This window comes from Helicoverpa zea, chromosome 13 (genome assembly GCF_022581195.2).
Source record: "Helicoverpa zea isolate HzStark_Cry1AcR chromosome 13, ilHelZeax1.1, whole genome shotgun sequence".
Classification (NCBI taxonomy): domain Eukaryota; kingdom Metazoa; phylum Arthropoda; class Insecta; order Lepidoptera; family Noctuidae; genus Helicoverpa; species Helicoverpa zea.
This window is the reverse complement of record NC_061464.1, coordinates 10,854,969-10,870,048: the sequence shown is the minus strand read 5'-3', so window position 1 is coordinate 10,870,048 and position 15,080 is coordinate 10,854,969. Positions and strand designations below refer to the sequence as shown.

At 36.9% G+C, this 15,080-nt stretch overlaps 1 protein-coding gene across 2 annotated transcripts; it reads left to right on the top strand.

Annotated features, from left to right (window-relative positions):
• The first annotated feature begins 6,532 nt into the window (after window positions 1-6,532).
• Window positions 6,533-11,340, top strand: LOC124635899. Of its 2 annotated transcripts, XM_047171854.1 has the most exons (4): window positions 6,533-6,712; window positions 8,565-8,805; window positions 9,156-9,248; window positions 9,656-11,340. In XM_047171854.1, the coding sequence occupies exons 2-4, from the start codon at window positions 8,634-8,636 to the stop codon at window positions 10,960-10,962; spliced, it is 1,572 nt and encodes a 523-aa protein (XP_047027810.1). In that variant the 5' UTR covers window positions 6,533-6,712; window positions 8,565-8,633; the 3' UTR covers window positions 10,963-11,340. The 2 variants fall into 2 exon arrangements, with proteins under 2 accessions (XP_047027810.1, XP_047027811.1); XM_047171855.1 differs by lacking the exon at window positions 8,565-8,805.
• The last annotated feature ends 3,740 nt before the right edge of the window (window positions 11,341-15,080 follow it).

Sequence of the window (15,080 nt, the reverse complement as noted above, 5' to 3'; positions counted from 1 at the left end):
AGGGTTGACTGTCGTTTGTGAAAAAACATATACATTTTTATTTCTGGACTACGAACTTAGGTACCTAATAGAAGCTCGTGGTTCAGCCTCGAACGAAAAAAACCGCACGAGTTGATCGATCACAAAGTTAAGCAACACTTTGAGCGGTCGGTCCGATGATGGGTGACCATCTATGTCATAACAAGTTCTTCCGTTTTTCGGAAACACGATAAACTGTAGGTCCCGGCTGTCATTTGAACATCTTTGGAAGTCGTCGGTCTTTTTCCATTATTATGCCTTATTCCAAAAACGGGACGAAACTGCTTAGAAGTAGCAGGCCCGCCGTAAGCGGGCGTGCAAGGCGTGCACCGCACGCGGGCGGCACGTCCTAGGGGGCGGCAAATCGAGCAACTTATCACGTAATATTAAAAAAATACAATATCTTTTTACCAATTATTTGATTTCAATATTTCCGAACACAGCAATAGCGCTAAGAATATTACTTACACTGCCGGTTTCAGGTACATCTGTTGAACATTTTCAAAATTAAAAATTGTTAAAAACGATTTAAGATCAACCATTAGCGTAGCGTGGGGGGAGAGAGAAGGGGGGCAAATGCCCTGGGCGGCACTATTTACGGGGCGGCAAAATTAACCCATACAGCAAAATTAAACCATAATTACGTAATAAAAATATTTTTACTCAAAATAGATGAGTACATTAGCAATAAAATTTCAGAAAAAGCCGCCCTCGCTTTGGTCTCGCCCTATCAATTTTGACGGGTTCACCCTTTGCATCCCCAAAAAAATTCGCGCTCGCTGCGCTCGCGCCTCCATGTCATATCGCGATCAGTAGCGGTTTTAGGGTAGGGCGCGGTTGGGCGACGGCCCAGGGCGCCGGATATAAAGGGCGCCGCAGGCGCCCCCAACCAATCCTTGATCAGAATGTTACTCCTATTTTTGTTTTAAAGAACAATGGGCGAAATGTTTGGTTGTTGGTCTACTCCCCCTCTAGTAATGAGTCATACATCATTTGAAAGGTCTTTTCAAGCTAACATACTAATTACCAATTCTTAGTACTTTAGAAGTTAGAGCTTATTTTAGATTATATTATCGATAGGTGTTTTCAGTTTATAAATCACTTCTCTACAAATAAATTATATTTTACTGGAAAGGCCTTACTAAAATACCTCTAACAAATAATCAGTACTTTAGAAGCTACATCAGATTTTAGAAATAGCCGAAGCGAATTAGTGTTTAATTACGCGTTAAATTTGAGAAATTCTCGAACAAACACTACTTTTATGTCCCAAAACTCAAAAATTTTCGCGCTCGCTTCGCTCGCGGTTTCCTTGCTTTACGCTTCAATTTTTTATCACAAGCTACTTTTAATGTCCCAATACTCAAAAAAATTCGCGCTCCCTTCGCTCGCGGCTTCTTCACTTCACAGTCGCTTTTTATTATATATGTTTAGGACTTTTAGTGATCCAAAACTCAAACATTTTCGGGCTTGCTTCACTTCACAGTTGTTTTTATTTTTCAACAATTTTTTAGTCTACCCTAGCAAAAAGGTAGCGTCGTTTTTAAGTTATTTTATTAATAAGAAAGTAACTTCTAGTTTCCATATGAACTTTCTTATTTACGGTACTACTTTAAATCCCAAAATTTTAATACATAGGCGCCATCACCAACAAAGAATTATGTACGTTTGGGCAAAATGTTAAGTAATTTTGGTTATGAGTTCTAAAATATAACAAAAAATTTCGCGCTCGCTTCGCTCGCGCAATCAGAAGACATGTTCCAGTGTTTTTGCATTCATCAACCAGCTTATGTACGATTGGGCTACATTTTACGTAATTTTTTCTTCGACTTGTTAACTATAAAAAAAATATTCGCGCTCGCTTCGCTCGCGCAATCGGTAACTACATACGTCTCTGTTTTTCGTATGGTTTTGAATTGCAGTTGGAGAGCGCCGTAGAAATCTCGCTCAGGGCGCTGGTTGAGTTAAAACCGGCACTGATCGCTATTTATCTTTGTTTAATTGTTGAGGCATTCAATTCCGAAAAATCATCATGTTTACTTCATGAAAACTCTAAGGAAAAAATCGCGCTTGCTTCGCTCGCGGCTTCATGTACATTTGCACTTTATTTCTGTGCATATCTTACTTTTTGACTTTGCTTTGTTAATTTACAGTGGTTTTTATTTGTTTTGTGTCCTTAGACTAAAAAAATTTCGCGCTCGCTTCGCTCGCGCTTCCTTACATATGAAATGTGTCTCATGCGTTGACTTTTTCAACGGGAAACCCACCAAAAACCATTAATAACATATTCTACCGAAATTAAACATTGCTATAGATATTTAAGTTCGTTAGTTTAAGTTACCCATAATCTGTTCTAAGCACTTTGATATACATTATGTTGGTACCTACCCATTAATCACAATCTTTCAATACATAGGGGCCACTTGGGTAATGATTGCACTGCATTGATGCCCTAAGCAATTGCTTAGTCTGCTTATGGGCTAACCCAGGACTTCTTAGGTTACTCTAACACTTAGAGCATTTCAAGTAAATAAAAAGTTATGTGTAATATATGTATGTACATTGTGCATCCAAAAGTAGGTGGGTTTTCTGCAATCAGAGCGGTGCATGTACATATTTTTTTCTGTTGGACAAGTAAAATGGATATGAAAGGGCGGGGGGGTCCGGACCCCCTGGACCCCTTATATATTTTTTGACAAAACCCAGTATAATATGTAGTCGTAGGGCGGCATAATCGGTTTTGCACGCGGGCGAACAAACAGCTAGCGGCGGGCCTGAGAAGTAGCCTAGTTTAAGTGCGGGAAAGGGCTTCCTGAGACTATTTTAATTAAATAAATACAAGTTTAAGATTTTTTGTGACATTATTACTAAGTATTTCAATGTTTGTGACAACCCTACATGCAAGAAACAAGGCGACAAGTCTGTGACTAAAGACTTCCTTTCCAAGACTTGGAGTGCTTCCTAATCTTTTGTTCTACTCCATTCTTAAATTTTTATTTCTAAATAAAAATGATTTAAGAACTTAATAATACATGAGTTTTCTTGTACTTTACCGAGGTTTAAATCCTCAAGCTTTCGTTAAGGTTTTAATTTTTTCTCAATTTGCTGCTTGTGGTTGTCGAAATAAATTATTAAAAAATCTTGTTATTAAGGCGGTCCTAAGATTACACAATATAATTGCTTTAGTCGATTTAATATCTACAGACTGCACAAAAATATTTTCGGGAACATAATTTGAATTGACCAAATTTTTTTTCGTAATATTCCGCAATTTCACCGTCTAGGGAGCACCTAAGGCGAGATTCCACTGTGTAAATCACCACCAAAATAATAAATATCAGAAAACGTCATGCATCATTTTATTCATCAATTTGTTACATGCGCCTGTGCTTAATGGCTACTTAGACAGTGTGAAACAAGCCTTCGCTTATTATTGAGTGCCTAAGTGGCTAGTCTAACTACTAGAAGTAACTTGTTCAGACAAGTAGGTGAGTGTCAGATTGTCACTCGTCAACTATCTCAACTTCAAGTAAGTTTGTTTATTATTTTGTTAGCGAAGAAAGTCATGGAAAGGGTCATTGAGACTTGTTACTTTAATCATAGGCAACGATACGCTCAGCTATGTAAAATAGGTATGAAATAATTGTTTACGAGGCGAGAACATGAGGCATTTTTAAAATGTTAAAAGTAGATACAGATAAATAAATACTCACAACTAACAAAGAGAGTGCTTAATAACGGCCAGTTTCTTCATCAAAAGTTAAAGTTAAAGTAATGTCGAGGTTTCACAACGGGTGGGCCTGAAAATGAACATGGACAAGACGAAAATTATGTCAAATGTCCATGTTCAGCCTACCCCAGTCTCTGTTGGAAGCTCGGTACTCGAAGTTGTTGACTCATATATCTACCTAGGACAAGTAGTTCAATTAGGTAGGTCCAACTTCGAGAAAGAGGTCAACCGCCGAATCCAACTCGGCTGGGCAGCGTTCGGGAAACTACGCAATGTCTTTTCGTCCGACATACCTCAGTGCCTCAAGACGAAAGTCTTCAACCAATGTGTGTTACCAGTGATGACTTACGGCACCGAAACGTGGTCTCTCACTATTGGCCTCATCTCAAAGCTCAAAGTCGCCCAACGAGCTATGGAGAGGGCTATGCTCGGTGTTTCTCTATGTGATCGAATCCGGAACGAGGAGATCCGTAGACGAACCAAAGTCACCGATATAGCCCACCGGATTAGCAAGTTGAAGTGGCAATGGGCAGGCCATATTGCTCGCAGAGCAGATGGCAGATGGGGCCGAAAAGTGCTGGAGTGGAGACCACGGACTAGCAAGCGCAGCGTAGGACGTCCACCAACGAGGTGGACAGACGACCTTATAAAGGTCGCCGGAAGACGCTGGATGCAGGTCGCTTCCAACAGGTATCTGTGGAGATCAAAGGGGGAGGCCTATGTTCAGCAGTGGACGTCCTATGGCTGAGATGATGATGATGACATACGAATTTGTGAAACTTGAGCAAGCGCGGATCCAACCCTCAAAAAAGGTTATGGTCACAGCTACTAGAAAATCGGCTAAGTACAAATCGGAGCATGAACATGCTCATTAACAATCATGTAAGTCGTTTATGAACTTTTGAATTAAACTATTTCCTTTTTTCTGAGCATCAGGACTTTGGCATTAGGAATTAAAATAAACTTAGGAGGAAGTCGGACCGATTTAAAAAAATATACCGGGAGCAATCATTGCTAAAGCACCCCTATGTAATGGAAAGATTGTGAGTAGTTTTTTTTTTAGGAATATATCTAAACGCATATTATGCTCACTATCAGTTCCGTCTCTAGCTTATGTACCGGGAGCTATCATTGCTAAAGCACCCCTATGTATGGAATGGAAAGATTGTGAGTAGGTAGTATTTTTTTTGCGCGAGCGTAGCAAGTCGGAAAATTTTTAGATTTTGTTGTAGGTACCAAGTTATAAAATCAAAAGTGAAGACGTACAATAGAAGCGTATAAAGTTGCGCGAGCGGAGCGAACGCGAAATTTTTGAGTTCTGTGCCACAAATTACCTAAAGAAATTATTAAAAAACTACTGTGAAATTAAGAAGCTGTGAGCGCAGCGAGCGCAAAATTTTGGAGTTTTGGAACACGAAATCACCCAAAGAAGTAAAAAAAAGTAACTTCTGAGGGAAAAACTTTGGAACAAAACAGTACCAAAACAACTAAAAAATTTTAAATAGTGCCTATTGTAAATAATAATAATTTTACGGTAATAGACAGCTGTGTTGCTGAGAAGTTTGTTCTTCACTGCTTCTTCTTAACCAGAAAGTGCTGAAAGAGGGCGTTATTTGGGTGCTATCCTTTTCTACTTTTAAATTTTAACTTAAACTAATCGAACGTTTTGGACTCAAATCACCGCAAAGTGAAGAAGCCGCGAATTTTTTGAGTTTTGGGACACAAAAGTACCTCAAAAACTAAAGCTGTTAGAAAAAAAATATCATCATCAGCCTATCGCAGTCCACTGCTGGACATAGGCCTCTCCAAGTGCACGCCACTGAGATCGATTTTCGGCTTCCCGCATCCAGCTCCTGCCAGCCGTCTTGCGCAAGTCATCACTCCACCGTGCCTGAGGACGTCCTACACTACGTTTGCCGAGGCGTGGTCTCCACTCTAGAACTCGTTTACCCCAACGGTTATCGGTTCTTCGGCTAATATGGCCAGCCCACTGCCACTTCAGCTTGCTGATTCGGTGGGCTATGTCGATGACCTTGGTTCTCTGACGGATTACCTCATTTCTGATGCGATCCCTCAGAGAAATGCCGAGCATAGCCTCGACCTGATCCCGGAAATGAGGATTCTAGAGCCACATTAACACGCCATTTCACCGAAGACCTGCCAGAAGTCAGCAGTGGCGAAATCGAGATCGCTCTGAGACAGCTCAAAAATGGAAAAGCCCCTGGCGAGGATGGCATTACAACAGAGCTATTAAAAGCAGGAGGAAACCCCTTACTGGGGAAAAAAAATATGGTGATGGTGACCTCGAATTAGTAAACAACGGTTATAAATAAAATTAAATGCAACAAAAAAAAGTCTTATTTCGTTCCCTTGTGTTATGATCAGCCTATCGATTTCAAAAGGCCGTAAAAGTGTGAGGTCACAAGTCTTTTAAGGTTGTGGGCATGCCCATCGTGCCCACAACGGTGGATCCGCCCTTGAACTTGAGAATAAATGCTAATTGTAAACTGAATTAGTAAACTGGTTTTTCTCCAACGAGTATACTAGAGACACTTTCCACCACTACAACCTGGAGATTCTTACACTTTGGCTTTAACTTTTGATGAAGAAACTGGCTGTAAAAGAGTATTAGCTTAATATAACATAAAGAGTTTAGATTATTGAAATTATACGTGCAATTAATAAATTAATTAATTTAGTTTCGAATTTCTGGGGAAGTCTACGATTATAGCCAGGACATTGACATTTTTGCTGTCTGACAGCTTGTTGAGTGAATTTATTATCTATGGCTCGTTGTTATCAAACTTCAAACTTGTTTTGTAAAGAGTTTGCTTTTCCAAGATTTTAAACTAAAATAGTAAGTTTGTAGCTTATAAACTGTAAATAAATTATTTTATAATATAGTTAAGTGACTTTAGTGCTATGTGTTAATAAAGAATTAATGTTTACATCTTTAATCAACAGGTAAAACTTATTATTTGTTTGTTATAATATAATGTTCATACAAAATCTTTCAATTATTAATTACTGTCAAGGTTCGAATATTTAAGTAACGAAATGCGTTAATCAATGACTCATTTGAGAGTAAACATAACCTCAATTTACTGCAAGTTTGAAACAAATAAGTTTAGTAATAAATCATTCTTAATTTGGAATCATTCTTTCATTTTGGTAGCCATTATTATTATAGTGAAACTAAACTTTATCATATTCATCATCGTCTTGCCTTGTAAAGCACTGGTACTTAGCTACATCCGGTTAGACTGGAAGCCGACCCCAACATAGTTGGGAAAAAGACTCAGAGGATGCATGGTTTATTGTCTTCCCAGCCTTTTCTCAACTATCTTGGGGTTGGTTTCCAGTTTAGACTTGAAGCCGGACAGCTTTTTTTTTAATCTTTGTGTACCATTGTTTTAGTAGGAACAACTGTGACTATAATACTTAACATGTGGAAATGTCATTCATCATGATAAAAATAGTTTTAAGTCATATTACTTGGTTTACTGGGATAATAAAAATAAAATATATTTTGACTGAACATAAAGAAGATGTAATATTAAGAAATAAACTATCTGCATTCTTTAAGTAATTTATATACTTGAGAAGAATATAATATAATAAGAAGATTTCGAATAATTGTATGTAATACTTTAACTACCACAAATAAATTTAAAAAAACCCCCGACCCAAAAAAAGTAAGCAATAATTATGACAAAAGGTTAAAAACGCTAAACCCTATAAAAAGCAAAAAATAACTTTTAACACTACGTAAACTAAATTTTGTCGTGTCGGGGGACCGCTCTAATTCATTACTTTAGATACGTGTTTTTTTTTTAACGAATGTTGTAATTAGGTAAGTATCATTTGATTTATGTAAGTATTTATGAAGGTAAAAAGCGGTCCCCCGACACGTCAAAATTTAGTTTACGTAGTGTTAAAAGTTATTTTTTGCTTTTTATAGGGTTTAGCGTTTTTAACCTTTTGTCATAATTATTGCTTACTTTTTTTGGGTCGGGGGTTTTTTTAAATTTATAATTTAATTTTATTTCATGCTTTTTAAAGGAGCTCCTTAATTTTTCCTTCTTTCATTTAATTTATTTTATCTTAAGATGGGGTCGCTATATGCGATCTCGGCCAAAGGAAGCTGTTTAACAATCCTCATGACAAACTGGCTCTGGGAGAATTGCACAGATTGAGAAACAATGAAGATTAACCTTTGGACATTCTAGATTTTCAGCAAAAATATAAATCGGTTTATCCGTTTCATTCCAGCATTCCAGGGTTTCATTCGCCACATCCCATTTCCAGCATCAGGTTCTCGTCAATCAGAAACATGAAGAGAACTCGTCAAGACAAATTCAACGAGCCCAAACTCGATGGGTTTACTAAAAGGCAGTTCAGGGTTACGTCTCCTACCTTCGTGCCCTAACAGCAGACCAGCTCAGTGGTTCCAAAAGACATTACTGTTTCAAATTTCAGATCCCACATATACTTGCAAGTAAACTGAGCGTGTAACATTCCTATCACACCTATCAAACGAGCTGATGACCTTGAAGACCTGAACCGATTTCCACCAAACATAGCTAAGAACACTCCCGACTGACATACCTTTTAAACAAAAAAAACCGCATTACAATCGGATCATCCGTTTGGGAGCTACGATGCCACATACACACACACACACACACACACACACACACACACACACACACACACACACACACAGACACGTCAAACTTATAACACCCCGTCGTTTTTGCGTCGGGGGTTAAAAAAAGGAAACAATTTTGTTTTTAAGTTTATACTTTTTTTACAGACAATGGCTAAAGTAGCACCCACAGACTATGTAGTGGTGAAAATGTCTGAACCCTTAACTTAAAAGAGTATGGGTTTCAAATGTATCCCAGCAAGTTGGGTACAGAACACTCTACTTAATAACTATTTAATTACTCGTTATCCGTTAGAGCAAACTTGTGCGACTGAGTTACAAGTAAAAAATAGGCAGCCAGCTTGTGCAAACTGGCCTTTTTTCTGTGCCACAATTGTATCTAGAGCAGGTAATTTTAAATAAAAGTTTAATAAATAATGCATGTGAAAATAAAATGAAAAAAAAAAACCTGTCTATGAAACAGGTTCTCCGTCAGTTCAATGCTACCGGTTTATTCCATCAGTTTTTTTTTTTAATAAAATCATAAATAAATTATTGTTAGATTTTCATTGATCAAAGTAACATATATTATATTATAGAATGGGTCTCATGCATCAACTAGGTCGCCCATTCATTTTAGGTGTCAATCAGTCAGTCATTCATCAGTCACACATGTATTTGGGATTCATCATTTTACTTGTGTTGGACTATTTTTTGTTTTATTAGTGGCAAAACTAATTATTTTAAATGTCTTTACAGATACCTATGAGAAAGCAACAGAAATTATAAGAGATAAAGAGAAGGAGCCACTTGGAACCATTGATGAGCAACAGAACAATATGAACGGGCAGAGTAAGTATTTATTGGACTGTGTTTCGGATGGCACGTTAAACTGTAGGTCCCGGCTGTCATTGAACATCCTTGGCAGTCGTTACGGGCAGTCAGAAGCCAGTAAGTCTGACACCAGTCTAACCAAGGGGTATTGGGTTGCCCGGGTAACTGGGTTGAGGAGGTCAGATAGGCAGTCGCTTCTTGTAGAGCACTGGTACTCAGCTGAATCCGGTAAGACTGGAAGCCGACCCCAACATAGTTTGGGTAAAGGCTCGGAGGATGAGAGTATTTATTATAACTGATATTTAAAGGTTAGGTAAGAAGGTACATATTCAGATGCAAACACTCTTTTTGTCAGTCACATGTACAACATAAATGTATAAAAAAACAAGTTAAATTCTCCCCTAAATTAAAGAAATTTATTTCAGAAAATGAATCACCTAAAGCAAAAAAACGTAAAAATGCAGAAGAAAATGAGTTACCTAACGAAAACAGTCTTCCCAAAAAACCTCGAACATCAGCTGCACATGCCAAAAAAACAGTGCAGAAAAAACCGGCCGTAGGCCCAAAAAAACAAAAATCATTTCCAAAATCTAGTCTTTCGTTACGAAAAGGGACTCGTACTAGGACCCTTAAAGCCCTGATCAGATCAAACCGATTTAATTCTTTAGAAAAACTGATCAATGAAAGGGATTCACCCTCCAAAGAAAAACCGCAAAACGGGAAAGAAAGCGATGGTAATTCATCTACTGATGACAATGATGATGATTCATCTACTGATGGTAGTGATAGTAGCGAAAGTGAATATTTGCCATCTTCACCTACTCAAAATAATATAGAACAAGGAATGGCTAAAACACCAGAAGCAGAAGAGCCTTCAACAAACTCAGAAAGCTCAATGCGTGAGAATCTTCCAACTACCTCATCAAAAGCAAATAAAGAAACCACTGAAAACCCGACCAAAATAAACACAAAACAGTTACAAAATATTTGCAACACAATTATAGAAGTTAAGAGTAAAATCAAAGCTGTGTACGAGGAGTCAAATTTATTATTGAAAAAGAGCTTTGAAGGCATTGGTCTTAATGTTCCGGAGCTGAATTATATTTCAACATTAATAACTGACAATATACAACCAACAAGTAGTAAAATACCACCGTCATTTCAAAGTTTAGGATCTCCTAATGGACTACTATTGACACCATCTGACAAGTCTTGTTCAGAAACTACACAGAAAGAAGGACTTTCATCAGAAGATCAATCAACATCAGAAGGGCCATCAACGTCAGAAGGAACATCAAACCCTTCATCTTCAAATCAAAAGGCAGACACAAAATGGACTCTCCGACACCAAGGACCAGGCATAGGATTAATAGAACTAATGCCTTATACTGGAGTTTATGTATTAGAAGCTGAACTAAAGAACTGCGAAACTATGATGTCAGATATGAAAAAATTCGCTCGAGCACTGTTACCTATAATTTTTACAAAGGAAGCTTTGGATACCTGCACTTTTACTGGTAACAAGCCCAAGACGAAATACCCAGAAAATTTTGAAGTGAGACCCGGTCTTGATGAAAATGCAAGAAAGACTTTGGTGACTTATGTAAGGGAACGCGGCATTGAGAAGGGTTGGACTCAGGAAAGTCCAGTAGTGATTGTTACAAGTTTGAAAAATAAATTGCAAGTCCAGAAGTATAGGGTTAATCTTAAGAAAGAATCGAATACTAAGTAATATTTTTATAACAAAAATACAATCTAGTTATTTTCATATTTTAAGATATGGTTGTCAAAATATGTAATAATGTTTTGCTCATGCAATCCCTCTCTAGCTACTTAATAAGAAACTATTTTAAATAGGTATAAGATACTTATATTGTTAATAAAAATATTTTTATTACTGTGCATGGCATAATTTTTTAAAACTTTTATATATATAATAATCAAGTCTTAGTTTTTAAATTATATAGGGTCCCTATGTTATGTTATATTTTTGGTAGGAATATATCTTTTATATTGTTAGAAACATGTACATCACATTTAATGTGCCATTTTTACTGTTTGTTCATAGTTTAGAATAATTATAATAAAGAAATTCAGATACTGAAAAAAAGGATTTTTTTTTCTGACCTTCATTTATTTAATTTTAGAAAAAAAAAACACCATTAGTTGAAGGATAAGAATAGCAATAAACTATAGGTACCTAGGTATAAGAATTGATGGTCAGGCAAATTAGAGGCAGAAAACCACTCATACTTTATTTGAGTAGGCACTTATAATAAATAACAAACAATTACACTACTGCTTAAAATAATAAATAAAATAGATTTTGAGTTATAAGGGGGTCGAATTTGGCCCGAAATGGTTCGTGTAATATAACCCACGGCCGGTGTGTCGCTTTTTTTGCTCGAACTTGGCGGACACACTGCCGTGTGTCTAGATGTTTCGATTGATTTGAAATCAGAAATGTTTATTTGCTAGAAACATGGAATGGTATTCAAGATGTTACAGTAGGTACATACATATGTGTTTCACATGTCTATGACCATTATCATAATGTGGAATTACAATTAAAAATATATATATTGAATATTTACTATATTAACAAGTTGTCTAGGCATATTGGACAAACAAAATTATATATGTACTAATTTTTATAATTTAGTTATTTATTTATTTATTAGGTTCACCAACGAATGTTTTCACTATATAATGCATGAGTACTTATAACTATTAACAAACAGAATAGAGTGCAACACTCACTTATAGGTAAACACCACAAACACAATATTATTATCTCTAGTAATCTAATCTAGTAGTTATTGTTACATTGTATGTTTCAACTGAGTTTTTAAAATAAAAAGTTACATCAAGATTGTTTGTTTGTTACTCCACTAACTTGTTTAGTTAAGTTCTTATAAAATAAAGTATAAGTATGAAGTAGTAATGGACTTAATATTTATATATGTCAGCGGAAAATAACAAAACTCGTCAGTTGATCAATTTTCTAGGTAGTTGATCAATTCTCGGAAAATAATAAACGGCATTTGAAATGGACTATTTAACGTATGTATTTTAGTAAGTTGATTAATTTACTGCGCCTTGCCGTTAAACCATCCGACAAAGGCGAGGTGAACGTTGATTGGTCAAAAGACGTGCTTTCACTTGCTAAATTCTTATAATGAATGCCGTCGACCAATCAAAGAAAAGTGTATTAAGTGACGGGTAATAGTGTAACGTCAAATAGTACACTGGGCAACGATTGGTCCATTTGTGGATGATTTTACTTGTAGCAATATAGTAAACTATTAAATTACGGCTAGGTACCGTAAGTTGACCAATTAGCTAAAATTCAATGCGTTAAATGGTACATTTCAACTGCCGTTTATTATTTTCCGAGAGTTGATCAACTACCTATAAAATTGATCAACTTACGAGTCTTGTTATTTTCCGGTGACATATATAAATATTTCTAATACCAGGAAGAAGATAAAAGTCCCGACAACACTAAATACTACAAACTCTAAAATATGCAGAAATATTAAATAAAACATTTTCAAGAAAATATCATTATACATAGTATCTTGGCATCCAGTCAAGTAACATATTATGAAACCGATATCGCCTTCATAAAATATGCCGCTGAATACATTCTACAGCAAAATTGGGACATTTATAGGCACTTACAGATATTATCTGGTACGGCGTTTCTTATGGCGTGATCTTTCAGTAGGGTGGAGATAAAACTTTGGTCGAAAAAATAACTACTTCAATAATGTCACTAACTTGCGTAAATCCTCTTCCTAACTCTGACAAATAGGCTGCTGAAACCGCATCAAAATCGGTAAGTCAAACGTGAGATAATCGCGGAAAAACATACATACCTAGGTATTTGTCAAACTGAGAACCTCCTTTTTTTAGGGTTCCGTACCCAAAGGGTAAAACGGGACCCTATTGTTTTCGCTCCTCTGTCCGTCCGTCCGTCCGTCTGTCACCAGGCTGTATCTCATTAACCGTGATAGTTAGAGAGCGGAAATTTTCACAGATGATGTATTTCTGTTGCCGCTATAACAACAAATACTGAAAACTAGAATAAAATAAATATTTTGTTTTTTTTTTTGCTAATTTTGGCTTTGGAACCCTTCGTGAGCGAGTCCGACTCGCACTTTTTCTCGCCGGTTTTCTCTCGTTAAGTCGGGTTAAAATAATGATAAAAGAGCTAACATAACACAAACTTATTGGTCTGTTACAGCCTTTTTATAGTAACACTGCTGGGCTGCGGCCTTCTCTCACACGGAGAAGGATTGAGCATTAATCACCACGCTTGCTCAATGCGGGTTGGTGATTTCAGACTTTATAGTCCAGGTTTCCTCAAAATGTTTTCCTTCACCTTTTCAGCAGCCACTGGTTTCCAAGATATACTTAGAAAGTACATTCAAACTTAGAAAAGTTTCATTGTCTTGCAACTTCTTGGTCTCATTGATTTTTTTTTCTTATTTTTAAAGTTTCGCTTGTTTTTTTTTCCGTCTGTCAAATATATTCTTATCGACCGCGGTTTGTCGCGCGAAAAAAAAACTATAAAAAAACCCTCTCTAGAAGTGCTCTCCGCTAGTGCCCGAACCACCCAGACCCGAGGAAAGGCTTTACCGAGGATAGTGCGGAGGAAGTTTCCCGCTGGCTGGCCGGCATCGAGTCCTCGTCGTTGGCAGTACCATTCCCGTCTTCTTCCCACTTCTCAGGTAAGTTTGCCTTTTACACTCATTTAGAAGGTTGGTTTCCACGGGGACTTCAAGCAAGATTGCAGTAACTTCTCCAGCGAGTACTGTTCAATACTTATTTGGACTTGGTGCAATTTAAGACCAGGAGCGACACAGAATGGAAGCAATCCCTTCTTTCTTCCTCGTTGGAGTGACCGTAACTGCCATGTCTCGTGTTGGATTACCAGTTAGGGCAGAAGTTCTTGATTCTTCGATCTCTTCCCATTTTAACAGGATTTGGTGATTTTTCATACACCCTAGAAAAAATAGATAATGATTTCTGTGGTAATTTTGAACGAAGATTACGATGGAAAAAAACTGGCAAGTTGGGCAAAATCCTTCTCCGCTAACTCAACGATTAAAGCTGTTTTTAACTCTCGTTGATCAATAGTTAAAAGTTTAAAAAGTTAACTGCAAGACAAAGCCGTTAAAGGTTGCTTGAAGAGGAAACTTTAAAATGGGCTTCATCACTTAGATATTACTTAGTTATAAATTGCTTTGAAGTTTGGTTAAGTTAAACGTCCGCAAAACAGTGTTGGGGTTAAAAGCGATTTGGACAGATTCAATGTTTAAAGTTTAAGTTAAACTCGGTTCAGTAAGATTTTAATACTTAAATGTTCCAATTTAGGATAATATTATTATGAGAGGAATTGGGGTCACCGCGCTGTGGATTTTGTGCCTTCAAAGAAAAACAAGGTTCCCTAAGTAGGTGTGTTTTTCTCGTTAGCATAATAAGTCTGGGGTACTAATTAACATCTTTTTGTGGGGCAAGAAAAAGGCAATTTATTTTTAACTAGATTTCGCCCACGACTTCGACCACATCCTGAAGGTACTTATGGTCCAAAATACTGCTTAAAATTTCATCTTAATCAGTATCGGTTCAGCCGTTTTATAGTGAAAAATTATCCATTACTATTTAATCTTGTCTATCTTAAAATTGCCACCGGTGCCTATAAACGATAACAATGTTAGGGTACATACCTACATACCTAATCAAAACGAATAGTTTTTCAGTAGTAGTTCAAAACCAGTGAAACCAAACTGGCCAGTTGAAAAGTTGGTAAAGCTCAGCGTCACTCAAGAGGAAGCCTTTGTG

What these genes read in the sequence shown, in the direction of transcription:
- LOC124635899 (XM_047171854.1), top strand. Translation starts at nt 8,634, where the DNA reads ATGGGTTTCAAATGTATCCCAGCAAGTTGGGTACAGAACACTCTACTT. An exon ending in CACAATTGTATCTAGAGCAG is followed by an intron (nt 8,806 to 9,155) that starts GTAATTTTAAAT and finishes ATGTCTTTACAG; the next exon opens with ATACCTATGAGAAAGCAACA. An exon ending in GAACAATATGAACGGGCAGA is followed by an intron (nt 9,249 to 9,655) that starts GTAAGTATTTAT and finishes AATTTATTTCAG; the next exon opens with AAAATGAATCACCTAAAGCA.